Source organism: Ascaphus truei, chromosome 3 (assembly GCF_040206685.1).
Source record: "Ascaphus truei isolate aAscTru1 chromosome 3, aAscTru1.hap1, whole genome shotgun sequence".
Taxonomy (NCBI): domain Eukaryota; kingdom Metazoa; phylum Chordata; class Amphibia; order Anura; family Ascaphidae; genus Ascaphus; species Ascaphus truei.
In genome coordinates, this window is record NC_134485.1 from 400,695,336 (window position 1) to 400,712,899 (window position 17,564).

The 17,564-nt window shown below is 41.6% G+C and overlaps 1 protein-coding gene across 2 annotated transcripts in view; it reads right to left on the reverse strand.

The window, feature by feature from the left end:
- The window catches only part of LOC142490356 (cyclic nucleotide-binding domain-containing protein 2-like), a 318,494-nt gene that overhangs the window by 211,855 nt on the left and 89,075 nt on the right, over positions 1-17,564 (reverse strand). For both annotated transcript variants that reach the window (XM_075592538.1, XM_075592537.1), the window contains exons 5-6: positions 10,742-10,816; positions 9,167-9,258 (exon numbers count right to left, since the gene is read on the reverse strand). In XM_075592538.1, the coding sequence (XP_075448653.1) occupies positions 9,167-9,258; positions 10,742-10,816 (167 nt within the window). The remainder of the gene's footprint in view (positions 1-9,166; positions 9,259-10,741; positions 10,817-17,564) is intronic.

Genomic DNA, 17,564 nt, shown 5'->3' on the forward strand with positions numbered 1-17,564 from the left:
TGTGGTATCATACCGTTCCCACCTCAGTACTGGGGTCTAGCTTGGTCTGCGGGCATACAGACGTGACAGTACCTGATCCGTCTTGTGACAGCGCCTCCACCTGCGCGGGATCCAAACAGTGTTGGATAACCCCGTGCAGGACATTATATAAATAATACACACTGGTATAGTATAACAAGTTTACTGAATGCGTGATAATAATGATAATCCAGAACCACTCAGGCCTCGCAGGGACGTACCCCCACACCGTGCCCCCAACACCGTGTCCACACCCCGGTGGGGTTTACCCCAAAGTACTGAGGTGCCCCAGGGCACCCAACCACCCTGGTGTCCACAGAGTCAACCCACCCAAAGTTTGTGTGACAGCGCTGCCCACACCTGCGTGTACTGTTGGTGCACTTGTGGAATGTTAGTATACCTTCCAGGTGCTCTAGCACCTGGTATCACCGACTGAAGATAAGGGATCCGCTGATCCAGCAACGTTATCCGTGATAGCGTCCGCCTCCATGTGGAGTGAATTCCGGCGTGGATAATATCACCATGAAGGTAGTCTCTGTGCTTCGCTGTGGTGGTCTTGTCCCAGACCACAGGCTGCAACTACAGAGCAGCATCCTTCTGTGTCCCTGACACTCTAAATGCTAAATGGGGCAGAGTCCCAGTCTAAGGGCCTGTCCCTTTAGCAGCCACAAACTGAACAGTGGAGTCGGGGACTAGCTGGGGCCGATGGGGGTCTCTGGCCTAGTGCAGGGGTTGCAGACGCCATGCACACACAACCTACCCTATCCTGGTCCCAGCTCTGACTGACTAGCGTGGTGCAGATGTGCCAAATGTATCCTTTCTGGTGTAGGGGAATGCTGCAGCCCTATTGGCTGTACTTCCCATGTGATCCAGCAGTTCTATGGCTTTCTGAGGGTTGTAATCCCCCTTCTGTAAGCCAATTCTTCTGCGTAACCCAGAGAATTTAAACCACCATTGTGTTTGCCCTGGAGGGAATGGCATCGGCACTACATTGGAAAGGTATGTATCTAAGGAAAAGGGGGGCCCCGGACTGCAATGAACTCAGTCCACCTCCAGAGCCCCCCTGCTGACATAATGCTGCTTGTAACTAACTGCCTTCCTCTGAGGAGAACAATGCTGGTGTGACCTGCTGCATCCCTAAAATCCTAAAGGTAATATCTATGACAAAGCATAACTCCATAACCATAAGGGGAAGGAGGAAGAGCCCCTACAAAGAAGCACAGCTGCTGACGTTCCTTTCTACCATCCACCCGCATCCTGGTGATTTGAAGTTGCTATGAGCAGCGCTCTCAGTAACTATTGTATTGGTCTCTGTTAATGTGTTCATATTTTGAACGTCATTTCCTGTTTTTGTGCCCCAATGCTATAGGCCACCAAATTATTGGGAGATCTCCGCCATGACTGTGGGACTGGAGCAGGATAGATGTTCCCTATTTGTATTGTGTATAGCCATGCATAATAATGGTATATTGCTTTCCTCTCTGTTGGCAGTAAGTCCTGGTAAGAACAGGTATGCCAGCAGTAGTTATGGAGGTTTTCCTTCATCCAATGGTGATGTGCCCTATGTATGGAGGGGAGTGGCTGTATGCTCTGAGTCTCTGGATAGTGACATCAGGGATGCACCTGCCTCCTGAAGTATATAAGGCACAACACAGTTAGTTAGAGTGGTTCTAAGAGTGTGTTCCAGCAGCTGTGGGAAGTTGTTGGGAAGTTGTATTTTCCTGCATAAGGGATTGTAGGAACACTTTGTGACCCTAGTGACGTAACTAGCGGTCCAGGTTGACCAATCAGCCTGTCTAAGCCACTCTGTGTCCAGGGACCTGGCACAGAGAGGATCTCCCTAGGAGAAGAGGGAATCCCACTCCAATTCGGGAGGGCATACCTGGCGAAGGGACAGCACGGAGAGATGTGCGGCTAGAGGCGGCAGCTGCATGGGGCAGTCTGCTACATCACCGTCTACAATAAAGATGACCTTGTTAACGATACCCCCACTGTGTGAGTGTGAAATTACTCAACAGTGGATGGCACCACCAAGAAGGAGTTCCTCACCAGGACCATCTCCCTGCGGAAGCATAGACCCTGATGAGGTGGAGGCGCTGCACATGATGTAAGTGGAACTCGCACCCACTACCTCAGCTACCTGTCCTGCTGGAAATCCCCTACTAACATCAAGCGGGAGACTCAGGAGTTCTGTTGCCTACAGGTGCACCAACAAACACAAACATGTAATGGGGGTTGGTTATTAGAGTACCCGGGCCAATGTGAGATTGGGGGGGGGGGGAAAACCCGTTACATGTGTAATAGTGAAGGGAATTTATACGTGAAGGTACTGATGTTGCCAATATTATTGCAACTTGTGGCGCTCTGCAGCGGAATTGGTAGCGGGAGAAGCAGTCATTGAATCAACTGTGTGCATGAAGGGGGCCGGCTATTGTGCCATTTCACCCTCGGCAGAGCACCACGGGTTACAATTACATTGGCTACATCTGTATATGTATCTCAATATTTGATCCTTGACTTCCTTTAAAATCCTGCTGTTTCCTTGTTGCCAGTTCTGCTTGGTTTGTTCATCTTGACCCAGGCTTGCTGTTACTCTTTCTCTGATCTGTTTTCTCTGCTGCCAGTTATGAACCCGGCTTTTGACCATGCTCCTGTTTGCTGACCTCGGCTTCACTGACCAGCACTCCTGCTATGCTCAGGACTCAGCCCAAACCTGCAGGCTTAAGCCAATGGAATACACTCCCCATCTTACAGGTCACCATGTCCGTTGCCTAACACCACACTTCCCTTTCAAGTTCATGCAATCTATCTCTTTCTGCAAGTTACATTCAAAATGCTGCTTCTTTAGGCATTAACTCACACACTGATTAGACTCTCTTGTCCTAGTCGTTACATAAAGTAAATACTCATACTATATACACATATATATATATATATAATCAAAAAATAAATAGATGATACCGTTCTGTGGCTAACGAAATGCTTTTATTTGTGCGAGCTTTCGAGATACACTGATCTCTTCTTCCGGTGATGTTACAATGAATGAAGCAAGGATTACTTAAAAACAGTATCTCTTGGAATGTTATATGTGCTGGACTTTCCCCCGATGTGGATGTGTTTTATGGCTAGAGGTGTCAAAGGGTTACTGAAAGCAAGTGAAGAAAGAGTGTGTATGTGTATCAGTGTGAATAAGAATGAATGGAGAGCCCACAGTATAAACAGTGCTCTACACAAGGTGTGTGTGGAGTGAGAGGGGATATAAATGGTGTGGGTGGGTGTGGAAATGTGAGAGTTTGTAGCACAATTAAAAGTGTGTGTGGATACTATGTGGTCCCTATTGGTGTATAGGGATGGAAAAATAAGGAGTATTGGTATGTGTGAGAGACAGCTGTGTGTGCATACATATAGCACAGTATGTACAGACATGGCCTTTAGCGCTCATGGGAAGAGAGTTCGCTAGTGTCAGTAATGACTCATAAAATTTCGATCTCTGTTTAGGCCACTGCTAAGTGTCCCGAACAGTTGCATACATTTGTCTTCATGCAACCGTCTCTCTTTCGGGGTTTTAAGATTACCTTTGAGTATGGCAACCCTCAGATCGTTCATCTTATGGCCAGAGTCAGAGAAATGTTCGCCAACAGGACTGTCTCTTGTTCCGCGTGTGATGCTATGGCGATGCAGGTTCATTCAGAATGACACGCGGAACAAGAGACAGTCCTGTTGGTGAACATTTCTCTGACTCTGGCCATAAGATGAACGATCTGAGGGTTGCCATACTCAAAGGTAATCTTAAAACCCCGAAAGAGAGACGGTTGCATGAATACAAATTTATGCAACTGTTCGGGACACTTAGCAGTGGCCTAAACAGAGATCGAAATTTTATGAGTCATTACTGACACTAGCGAACTCTCTTCCCATGAGCGCTAAAGGCCATGTCTGTACATACTGTGCTATATGTATGCACACACAGCTGTCTCTCACACATACCAATACTCCTTATTTTTCCATCCCTATACACCAATAGGGACCACATAGTATCCACACACACTTTTAGTTGTGCTACAAACTCTCACATTTCCACACCCACCCACACCATTTATATCCCCTCTCACTCCACACACACCTTGTGTAGAGCACTGTTTATACTGTGGGCTCTCCATTCATTCTTATTCACACTGATACACATACACACTCTTTCTTCACTTGCTTTCAGTAACCCTTTGACACCTCTAGCCATAAAACACATCCACATCGGGGGAAGGACCAGCACAGATAACATTCCAAGAGACACTGTTTTTAAGTAATCCTTGCTTCATTCATTGTAACATCGCCGGAAGAAGAGATCAGTGTATCTCGAAAGCTCGCACAAATAAAAGCATTTCGTTAGCCACAGAACGGTATCATCTATTTATTTTTTGATTATTGAAGCTCGGCTAACACGGTACTGATACCTCTACATGTATATATATATATATATATATATATATATATATATATATGTATATATATGTATATATATATATATATATATATATATATATATATATATATATATATATATATATATATATATATATATATATATATATATATATATATGTATATATATATACACATACACATACACACACACACATATAAATATACATACATATATAATCAACACACACAAGTCTAACCCACGCCGACTCTTCTCTGTCTTTGACTCTCTACTCAAACCACCCCCAGCTGCCTCTTCTTCCTCCATTTCACCTCAGGACTTTGCTGACTATTTCAAGGAAAATGTGAAATCCATTCGCCAGAACATCCCCTCTGTTTCCTTCTCCCAAACTACACTGCTTCCTAACTCTCCTCCTGCCTTCCTTGACTCTTTTTCCACTGTCACAGAGGAGGATGTAGCATTACTGATCTCCTCTTCTCCCTCTACCACTTGCCCCCTTGACCTCATTCCCTCCCATCTCCTAAAACATCTTGTTCCTACTATAACCCCTATGCACACACACATATATAACACCTCCCTCTATTCTGGTACCTTTCCCTCCTCCTTCAAACATGCAACCGTTATACCATTACTCAAAAACAGCAAGCTTGACCCTACCTGTCTTTCTAACTATCGACCTGTCTCCCTCCTGTCTTTTGCCTCCAAACTCCTTGAACGTCTTGTTTTCTCTCTCTTGCTCCACTTTCTCAACACTCATTCTCTCCTAGACCCTCTACAATCTGGCTTCCGCACTGCTCACTTGACTGAAACAGCCCTCACTAAAATAACTAATGACCTCCATGCTGCCAAAGACAGAGGTCATTACACTCTGCTGATTTTACTCAACCTCTCTGCAGCATTTGACACCGTGGACCACCCTCTTCTCCTCCACATTCTCCATACTCTTGGTATTCGTAACAAAGCGCTATGCTGGATCTCCTCTTACCTCTCCCATCGTACTTTCAGTGTCTCTTCTGCTAACACCTTCTCCTCCTCCATAGATCTCTCTGTGGGGGTGCAGCAGGGTTCTGTCCTGGGGCCTCTTCTCTTTTCTCTATACACGCTTTCTCTAGGTGACCTAATCACATCCCTTGGGTTTATATATCACCTCTATGCTGACGACACACAAATTTACTTTTAAACCCCTGACCTTACACCTGCTGTACAGACCAAACTTTCTGAATGTCTCTCTGCTATATCATCCTGGATGGCCCTCCGGTGACTTAAACTTAACATGACAAAAACAGAACTCCTCATACTTCCTGCCAAACCTGGCCTTACTACCTCCTTCCACATTACTGTTGGAAGTACAATCATTCACCCAGTACCTCAAGCATGCTGCCTAGGGGTCACACTCGACTCCTCTCTCACATTCTCCTCTCACATTCAAAACGTATCTAAAACCTGTTGCTTTTTCCTCCGCAATATTACAAAGATTTGCCCTTTCCTCTGTTGCTCGACTGCTAAAACTCTGACTCAGGCCCTCATTCTCTCCCGTCTTGACTATTGTAACCTCCTGCTGTCCAGCCTTCCTGCCTCACACCTGTCTCCCCTACAATCTATCCTAAACGCTGCTGCCAGAATCACTCTACTCTTTCCTAGATCTGACTCAGTGTCTCCCCTGCTGAAATCACTCTCCTGGCTTCCTATCAAATCCTGTATCACACATGCAATTCTCCTCCTCACTTTTAAAGCTTTACACTCTTCTGCCCCTACTTACATCTCATCCCTAATTTCTCGCTATGCACCATCCCGATTCTTGCGTTCTGCTTAAGGATGTCTTCTCTCTACTCCCTTTGTATCTAAAGCCCTCTCTTGCCTTAAACCTTTCTCACTGACTGCCCTACACCTCTGGAATGCCCTTCCCCTGATACCCGACTAGCACCCACTCTATCAACCTTTACGACCCATCTTAAGGCCCGTTCTATAGTGCCGGCCCCGCGCGCTACACCGTGAGCGCGCGGAATTTTAGTTGGCTGACATCAGTCAGCCTTTCTATAATGGCACGCGCGCAAGGCAAGGAGAGTAGAACCGGCTGACAGGGGGAAAGAAGAAAAAAAGAAAGAAATTGCACCGCTACCGCCGCTGAAAATGTACTGTAAGTATATGAGTGTATATAAGTGTGTGTGTATGTGTGTTTGTATGTATGTGTACTGTATGTAGGTTTTATTTATTTATTTAAAAACACACACACACACACACACAGTCGTGCACAGTATATACACAAAACGTGTGCGGCACGTGCACGCGCCTTCGCACAGGCACGCGCGAGCGCACGGCCGCACACACTATATAACAGCCCTAAGACACACTTGCTTAAAGATGCATATGAGTAGCACCATAGATATTACTAGACACATGATACATAAATCTTGGCCCCCTGCAGAAGCCCTTACCAAAATGCCCTCCTACTGGTTCTGTACGTTCCTCCTACATACCAATTAGATTGTAAGCTCCTCGGAGCAGGAACTCCTCTTCCTAAATGTTACGTTTGTCTGAAGCACTTATTCCCATGACCTGTTATTTATATTTATTTATTATTTGTTATTTATATGATTACCACGTGTATTACTACTGTGAAGCGCTATGTACATTAATGGCGCTGTACAAATAAAGACATAATACATATACATATAATCAGTGGTTGACAATTCACCAAAAAATCTACTCGCCACACTAAAAAATCTACTCGCCACCTAGTACCAAATGTGTGCTGCTTGGGCCAATAGGAGCTCGCCACGATGTTAAATCCACTCGCCCGGGGCGAGCAAATGTATAGGTTTGTCGAACACTGCATATAATATACATGTAATGGATTTTCTGGCCTATCCTGACCCACCCAATCTCACATTGGCCCCTGTGGTCTAACCAGTCCCCATTACATGGTTGTGTCTGGTGGTGCACCTGTTGGCAACAGGACTCCTGAGTCTCCCGCATGATGTTGTGTGGGGATTGCCAACCCAGACAGGCAGCTGAGGTAGTGTGCTTGAGTCCTACCTATATCCAGTGCAGCGCCTCCACCTCATCAGGATCCCTGCGTCCGCATGAGGATGGTTCTGATGAGGAACTCCTTCTTGGTGATGCCTTCCCCTGCTGAGTTATTCCAGACTCACACAGTGAAGTGTCTTTATTCAAGGTCATCTTTATTGCTTGATGTGGGCTAGCTGCCCCTCGCAGTAAGTCACTTAGCCACACATTGCACCGTGTTCTCCTTTCAAAAGTACACCCTCCCAATGAAGTGGGGTCCCCTCTCCCCTTAGGGAGATCACCCCTGTGCCAGGTCCCTGGACACAGTATGGCGTACACAGCTTGCTGTTGATTTATCAGTATAGGGCCACTAGTTACAGCACTAGCGCCCTCTGTCCCCAGGTCTCAACGCAGACCTGCTCCTTACTTCAACACCTAACTTTGAACAGTGCTGTACCTTATATCTCCAGGGGGCGGGCACATCTCTGATGTCACTAATGGTGGACTCAGAGTATGTAGCCACTCCCATCCACACATAGGGCACCTCACCAGGGTGTGAGGGCAAACCTCCATGATTACTGCTGGCATCCCTGTTACTTACCAGGCCTTACTGCCAGCAGGAGAGGAAACTGCAGTCCATTTTACAGCATGGCTACATACATATACATACAGTCATGTGAAAAAGAAAGTACACCCTTTATTGTCTCATTGTTCTATCTGAAAATCCTTTTTCTCTCAATGTCTCCCACTCAATCTCCAAGCGCCAAAGCCCATTGTTTGGGGTCTGGGTGATATACTGATGCTTATTGCATCAGTTCCTTGCTATCTGGAAGATGCCATGGAGTGTCTACTGCCATGTTTATGAGATGGGCAAACCATGGTCTTCTCGTCCAATATGGTACCACCAGTATCACTTCTGCTTGATCAATCCTGATCTTCCTCACTATCTTTGAAATGAGAGGAATTGGAGGAAACAGATATGCCAGATTGAATTGCCACTCCAAACTGAGGGCATCTGTGTGACTTGCGGTGGGATGAAAATGCCTTGCGCAATAATTCGCCACCTTTCTGTTTTGGTGAGTAGCCATCAGATCTATCTCTGGCTGTCCCCAGCGTTCTACCAACCTGTGGAATACTTGGTTGTCTAACAACCAATCTCCCGGGTGAATCCGGTTGCGACTGAGAAAATCTGCTGTAATATTTTCTGGCCCTGGAATATGTACGGCTGTTATATCTAACCTAGCCGTCTGTGTTATAGTAATCTAAGTTGCCTGCAGTAAACCTGTTATTATATACGTCTCTGCGTAATTATTGCATTGGGTCCTGTCAAGGGGTTATCTGGCACTGTCAGGATCCCTCACAGTTGGAGGCGCTGTCACCGGACGATCCATGTACACCCCAGGCTCCCAGCAGCGGCGGTTCAGGCCTCCTGTGAGCCGCAAGTATAGCAACACATACACTAAGTAGCCACCACATCTTCCAGAGTGTGGGAGAAACAGCGCTACAGACATAACCACTGAGAGTAATATTGAGAGTAAAAACGTATTATTTATCAGGCCCACTATATATAAATTATCTTACAAGAAAAAGATGAATGCTTTATCTATATTTATTTGCATAATGGTATTTCCTATGCAATGGGGTTACTATCATGTAATTTAATACAAACCGTTGTTCAATAGAAATATACATTTTACTTACCATTCATACCAACCAACGTTGGCTAATTTCTCCTGTATATGCACAGGGTATCCAGCAAATGTGTCAACTGTAGCCCTCAGAGACAACATTGCCTGTAATTGATACAAACACATGTTAATGTACATGTGTAATTATATTACACTGTCACAATTCACAGAGTGAAGATTAACGCTGATATTTGAAAGAACACTTTAGTATTAAACCAGAAGTTAATTTTCCTTACACATTATTTAATTCCCAGTCACCAAGTTGCTTAGTAACGTTAGAAATATATTGGGCTACTCAAATATCATTTAGCAGAGTAATATGGAACAAAAATCATAAAAAATGTAATTACAGTAATTACGAACTTTGGACAGGTCTACCACCTGTTTACCAACAGCTGGGCCAATTACAAGGTATTCCTCGGGACTACACGATTTCCTATGTCTATACGCAGGTGTGATATAGACTGATACAGTTCTGAAACTGTCATTCTGTTTAAAATTACATTCAAATATAAAATAACAGCATTAGAAAAAAATGTGTCCACTGGACACGGTTTAATTTGTAAAAAGACGATACAAATCTTAATATTGCTATATTAATAAAAACTTTTGGGCAGTCTGTTTGCATTCAAGAGAAGAACATGTAAACTGATTCCACATAAATCGGTTTGGGCAAACTTTAGAAAAAAAGCATGTTATCTCTCAATGCTGGAGAAACACACCAATTACTGCAGGCCAATTAAACACTTTTCTTGTCTTGGCACATATAGGAAATAAAATGTGTTTCGCATCTAATAGGTTGAAGGGCGAATAATGTGGTGTGTAATATTCCCAAGATGCCTCTATATTGTGTATAAACAAGAAATAATACAACTGTTTATAATTAAGAACAGCTGCACAAATTGCACATTTCTGTTAACGACAAGAGTATTATGCATCTAACATGTTTTAATACACAATCAAAAAAGGAAAAACCACAGCACCCTTTATTTCTATACAATAAGAATATTGTGATAGAGTGACCTTTGGAAGCAAGAAAGAGAAGGAACGATACTGTACAAGGGAGAGGGCGGATATGATAGAAACTTTCAAATACCTAATGGGTTTCAACAAGGTACAATGATTTCAACAAGGGAATCCTATTTCAGAGAAAGAGAAGTGCTAGAACAGGAGTTCATCCTCCAAACCTGGACCAATAAAGGTTATTTTTTAGTAGCTTTGACCCACTCTCTCTCTCTTTTTGCTGTGCGCCTTTCTCTATATGGATATTTAGGGGGCTTGTGGGAAGTATTTCTTCAAAGCAAAAGTAATGGATTTGTGTAATAACCTCCCAACAGAGATGGTAGAAGTTAATACAGTAATGGAATTTAAAGACTATTGGTATAGACATAAGGCTATCACAAATCTGGAGGAAAAAAAATCAAAGGATCAAGTTGAATCTGAGGCTTTACTGCAAAGAAAAAGTGGGCAGACGAGGCGGGCAAACTGTTTTTTACCTGTTGTCAATGTCTGCCTTGCTAAAAACCAGAGACATTTGCAAAAGCAAAGCTAGTAAGTAGTTAGCAGGGTTGTTGGTTCTCAGACTTACCAATTTAATTCCTTCTAAAGTCCGTTTGTCAGGTGGGCTTGAAAGGATAAACTGTGCTTCGGAGCTGACAACCATCTCCAAAATGAAAAAACAAAAATTAATGAACCATTTCATGCATGTTCTCTTCATCTTCATCTTGACTACTGCAACTTTCTACTAACTGGCTCTCAACTTTCTTCATTGCAATCAATTCTGAAACCTTCTCTCAAACACACTTTCTATCATGTGCCAAGATTGTTATTACAAATACATACAGATGTAGCCAGACTAACATTTATCAAAGATACCTCAAAATACTGAAGTACTGTATGCCTTAAGAGTGCCCATGGGATTTAATGATGCCACAGAATGCCTGTTTTTCACAGTGTTTTTCAACCAGGGTTCCTAGGAACTCTTGGATTCCTGGGGCATCATTAAATGGGTGCCTGCTATTTTCTGGTCATCAAACATAGAAGCATTTACAATGCATGTGATCACAGAGTTGCTATTAGAGATGGTTGGGGGTTCCTCAGAATTTCAGGTGGGGTTCCTTAACCAAAAAAAGGTTGGAAACCTGTTCACAGCAGGGTTGTTTTCTATGTTTACTTCAAGTCTGAGGCACTTCTCCCTTTAAAAAAAGAAAACACAAGAGCGCACCAAGATAAGAGAAATGAAGTGTATTACAAATAATAAAAGATAGTAACCACTTACATGGAATAAAACTTTAATAATCCCCGATCTCGATGATAACTTTTTGGTAGGGCATCACATAAGGTATGCAGGGGCAGTGTCAATCCTCAGAAATCAGTCCCGCGCGCTGGGGCTGTCTCTGTAACGCTGTCAGACCTCCACGAGTGTCAGCGTGGCTGAATGCATTGCGCATGCGCAGGAAAAGAAGCCCCCTATAGCTGTCCTTAGGATGCCTGTCTGTTTCAGTAATTGTAGTCGTGATCGGAATAAAAACACTTGTGTGTGTACTGGCTATGATATAAATATGAGCCAGCAACACAATTCGCGACGCGTTTGGTATACGAAAGTATACTTCATCAGGCATATCTAGGGCACCTGTCTGGGGTCCTTTATATGTCTGTCAAAATTCGTCATTGGTTAATACCAATGACCAAACAACCAATTAGATTGATGGCTGAGAGGGGTTGTTTGTCTTTAGAATACTCCCCTCTCGTATTTAATTCCATAATGTTAATATGGGCATAATAATTGTAACAGAATGGTTCAGTGGCATTTAAGAGATCAAAAGGGTAATCATACTTAAAAACAAAGATGCCACACAATCAAAAAAGACATATAAAGTCATACAAACAGGTAACCCCCTATAATCAAGTGTAATGGATAAAAAACATATATAATAATATGAACAGTATATATAACATCGTGCAAACACATTACAGACAAATACAACACATAATAAACATATATTACATAAAAAGGGGAGGAAGAAAAATAGGAAGAAAACCAGGGTCTTTTGGGTAAAAATTTAGCCAAGGCTTAGGGTCCTCAAACCCTCAACGTATGTCACAGATAGTCCAGAGTTTGTCAAAGAATGGGAGAGAATTCAAGATCACTGCTCATTAGAGCTAATTCGATTGTTAATCCTAGAAAGGAAAAAAGAGATAATCGAAGTAGACAGTAAAATAACTAAAGTAAAAAATGAGATTTTAGAGATTCCCTGTCTAGACAAACTACCGCAACTAACCAAAGACATGAATGTTAAATTGAGGAGATCAGAAAATCAAATTTTGATCAATAGGAACAAAACATTTCTTAGAGACAAGAGAGATTATGCTCTTAATATACAAAGATGTTGGGACACAGTAAAGGAAACCACTACAGATGGAGATCCTGTTACACATGATACCCATGAATCCAGTGCTATAGCCCCAAATCATTCATACTAACCCCAAAGCCAATATTAGTATCCCAAGGACACCAAGGGATCCTAATTTTCACACTAGACCCACTCATGAGAAACACACTAGACTCCCGTCCAAATACCAAAGGAATGACACCACAGACTCCTCTGGATGGGGTACTAATGTCCATAAACATCAACAATGGAATCCCCACTATTCCAAACAGAATAGGAAGCAGAATAAACAACATACTCCACATAATAGGAAAGATAATAGTGCCCCATGGAAATATACTAACACCCGTGGAGGACAGGAACATAGAACACCTATCATTCCTCTCCATAACAAATTCGAAGTATTAAAGGATAAAAAAGAGGAAATAGAAAATGAGGATTTTTTAAACAGGTTGGAGAAAATGAGACAATCAATATCCACCTGGGATTCCAACCATCCGCCTCTATTGGGAGCCCCCAAAAATATTACAAGGAAAAGACAGAATTCAGGAGAGGACATAGAGGGAGTGGAACAAGAGTTAGGAAAACAACCCTCCCCTCTCAAATCTATCCAGATGACCCAACATTAAAATCAAAGGGCATCTTTAATTTATCCAATTTTTGCATAGATCATACTCTAATGAATGTCTTGGGCAAAGGACTTTCATTTGCCCCCACACGTAGGGTAATAATAAAATAATATGGAAAATAGCTGAAGCGCTCAAATGCAGGTATATCTCAAAATGATAATAAGCCAGACCACTGTACCAGGGTACTAACAATTGATATAGTACCTATTGTGTCATATAATGGGTACTATCCTCCTGAAGACAGGTGGTGTGTGGTGCAACCCACTCACCATATGTCTCATTGGCAGGTTCCCCTGAAAAATATGCAAATACTCACATCCTGGTAGGGCAGGCAGGCAAGCTGTGCAGCTACTCAATGCAATACAGGGAAAAGGGAGACCAAAAAGCGCACCAGCACAAACGGAGCAGGAAGAAACCAGAACAAAAAAATGATTAAAAGGGCACTTTAATGTGGCAAAAGACCCATCCAATGCATTTCGAACGTCGCAGCGTTCTTTTTAAACGCTGCGACGTTCGAAATGCATTGGATGGGTCTTTTGCCACATTAAAGTGCCCTTTTAATCATTTTTTTGTTCTGGTTTCTTCCTGCTCCGTTTGTGCTGGTGCGCTTTTTGGTCTCCCTTTTCCCTGTAATAATAAAATAATTTTGATCTTTATATAGATCTTCAGAAATGTAATCGTAAGTTAACACCAAGTAGACATTTCATTTCAGATCAGGTGGGTCAATTACCAATTCCTAATACTATCAACCCTATTGTCTATACACTGTCTACTAGTGAACAAAATCAACTAGTGGACTTGATGTCCTTGATGGACGAGGGTTCTACTAGTATTAAGGACGATATGTCTATGCAACACTCATTGTTCAAACCTAATTCTACTTTTTATCCCTATCACTCTAGGGGACAGTATATTGACATTTTTAATAAACTAGTTGAAAAGGAATTTCAGACTCTTGAACAATCGCAGACAACTCAAACAAATCAGAATACGAATTTAACTGCTCAGGAAAGACACGTGTTAAAAACATTACAATTAGATCCAAATATAGTTGTACGTGAAGCAGACAAGGGTGGAGGCATCATACTCCAAGACAGGGTAGATTACTGCTTGGAGGCAACTAGATTATTGTCAGACCCATTGTCTTATTGTAAACTTCCCAAAGACCCTACAGTCCAATTCCAACTGGGTCTTAATGAGTTGTTAAAATCTGCCTATCAATCAAATGTTCTCACAAAACATGAGTTTGATTGTTTGTGTTGTACGGCTCCCACCATCCCTATTATGTATCATTTGCCTAAGATTCACAAATCACTTACCAATCCTCCGGGGCGACCTATTATTTCAGGGATTCATTCACTTACTGCTAATCTTTCTTCTTATGTAGATTTCTTTCTACAACCACTAGTATCACTGTTACCATCACACTTACTTGACACCACTTCTCTTCTCACTATCCTCACATGTTTCACTTGGAAACCCTCTTACCATTTAGCCACGTTGGATGTTCAAACACTTTATACCTCTATTCCACATAAAGGGGGATTAGATGCTATTGATCACTTTTTATCACTACACGGCACTTTACCACTTCTTCAACGTAACACAATTATTTTCTTTTTGAACACGAGTTTTATTTACAACTGTGCGGCACTGCTATGGGGACACGTTAAACACCATCGTTTGCAAATCTATACATGGGATGGTGGGAATCGTTACACATATGGGGTGCCAATGTATCTCCGCCGCAGTTGATTATGTGGCGGAGATACATCGATGATGTGATTGTGATTTGGGACGGTGACAGCATCTCATTTGATAGCTTTGTTGCCGGGCTAAATGACAATCAGTTTAATCTGATTTTCACTAGTGAGTTAAATCCAACTAATAGCACCTTTTTGGATTTAGAAATATACATTGCTAACAATAAATTATATACTAAAACCCATTTTAAAAGCACGAATGTGAACTCCTTTTTACACTCAACAAGTGGACATGAAAGAAGATGTATTAATAATATTCCATATAGTCAGTTTCTGCGCATCAGGCGTAATTGCGCTGATCTAGAAACGTTCAAGGTTCAATCTCAGATACTCTTTGAACGTTTTCTACAAAAGGGCTATGATAACACTATTATTAACAGAGCGTATAAAAGGGTGTTGAATACCAACAGGGATAAATTGATTCAACCTTTAAATAGTAAGCGAACTCAAAATCAAATTGTTGCCACCACTGGTGAATATATATATATATATATATATATATATATATATATATATATATATATATATATATATATATATATATATATATATATATATATATATATATATATATTCAACCATTGGGAAATACTATTGTTAGCAACTCCACTCCACCAATCACTGACCACATATTGTAGAGCTGAAAAAACAAATATTAAAAAATAGAAAAAGACACCATATTTTGTAGCCAAATTTAATAGTTCACATAGTAAGATTAAACACATTCTCAATAAATATTGGTTTATCTTACATATGGATCCCATTTTGGCTACATTTTTACCCAAAAGACACCTATTGCCTTTACAAAATCCAATAATCTTAAAACCATATTGGCCCCGAGCCTCCTTAAAGGTAGTACCCCCACTAAAAAGAAGGGCCTTAGAGATTTATTGGGGTTAAAGGGTAACCATAGATGTAATAGGTGTAAAATCTGTCCAAGAATGTTAACACAAGATCATTTTAAATCCAAACTGACAGACTTTAAATCTGAAATCAAAAATTATATTGATTGCCTAACAACATATGTCATATATATCTTACAATGTGGATGTGGACTACAATATGTAGGTCGCACCAAACGCCATCTTAAAATACGTGTGATGGAAATATTGTTAAGATTCCTAAACTATTGGCTTCAGGTAAACCACTTACGCATTTGTTGTCCCATTTTAAAGATGTTCATCAGTGCAGCACAGTAGGGGTTAAATATATGGGTATTGAACACATAGCTACAACTATTAGAGCTGGTGATAAAGACTTGCAAATTGCAAAGAGGGAGCAGTTTTGCATTTTCACCCTCCAAACAAAATATCCTGGGGGGTTAAATGATTATGTAGAATTGACTCCCTTTTTGAGGTGATCACATGAGTGTTATTCTTTCAGTCAGCCAGTTGTTCTTTATAAAGTTTTATATATCCCTACATCTTTCCCCTCCTTTCATTATTGGTTCCTTTTTTTCTTTTCCTTTTTTCTTTTCGCCCCTTTTTCCTTTTTTCCCATTTCTGTTTTCCTATCCCCCTGGTTTTCTTCCTATTTTTCTTCCTCCCCTTTTTATGTAATATATGTTTATTATGTGTTGTATTTATCTGTAATGTGTTTGCACAATGTTATATATACTGTTCATATTATTATATATGTTTTTTATCCATTACACTTGATTATAGGGGGTTACCTGTTTGTATGACTTTATATGTCTTTTTTGATTGTGTGGCATCTTTGTTTTTAAGTATGATTACCCTTTTGATCTTTTAAATGCCACTGAACCATTCTGTTACAATTATTAAGCCTATATTAACATTATGGAATTAAACACGAGAGGGGAGTATTCTAAAGACAACCCACCCCTCTCAGCCATCAATCTAATTGGTTGTTTGGTCATTGGTATTAACCAATGACGAATTTTGACAGACATATAAAGGACCCCAGACAGGTGCCCTAGATATGCCTGATGAAGTATACTTTCGTATACCAAACGCGTCGCGAATTGTGTTGCTGGCTCATATTTATATCATAGCCAGTACACACACAAGTATTTTTATTCCGATCACGACTACAATTACTGAAACGGACAGGCATCCTAAGGACAGCTATAGGGGGCTCCTTTTCCTGCGCATGCACGCTACGCATTCAGCCACGCTGACACTCGTGGAGGTCTGACAGCGTTACAGAGACAGCCCCAGCGCGCGGGACTGATTTATGAGGATTGACACTGCCCCTGCATACCTTATGTGATGCCCTACCAAAAAAGTTATCATCGAGATCGGGGATTATTAAAGTTTTATTCCATGTAAGTGGTTACTATCTTTTATTATTTGTAATACACTTCATTTCTCTTATCTTGGTGCGCTCTTGTGTTTTCTTTTTTTCTTGGATACTTGGCATCACCTTCGGAGTTCTCCGTTGGGATCCATCTTGGAGGTGGGGGAAGGCACCTTGAACAACAGGAGCAGCAAAAGAACAGAGAGGAATTAATATTCCACATCCTTAAAGAGCAAGAGCGCGGACTGGACACTTTTGCACTTCTCCCTTTACTCCAAGTTTTCTTACCTTTACAATTTAGTAAAGTGTTGAGTACATAGTTGGCACATTGATGATGGGCATGCTGACCACACCTGTTTTTAATTGAT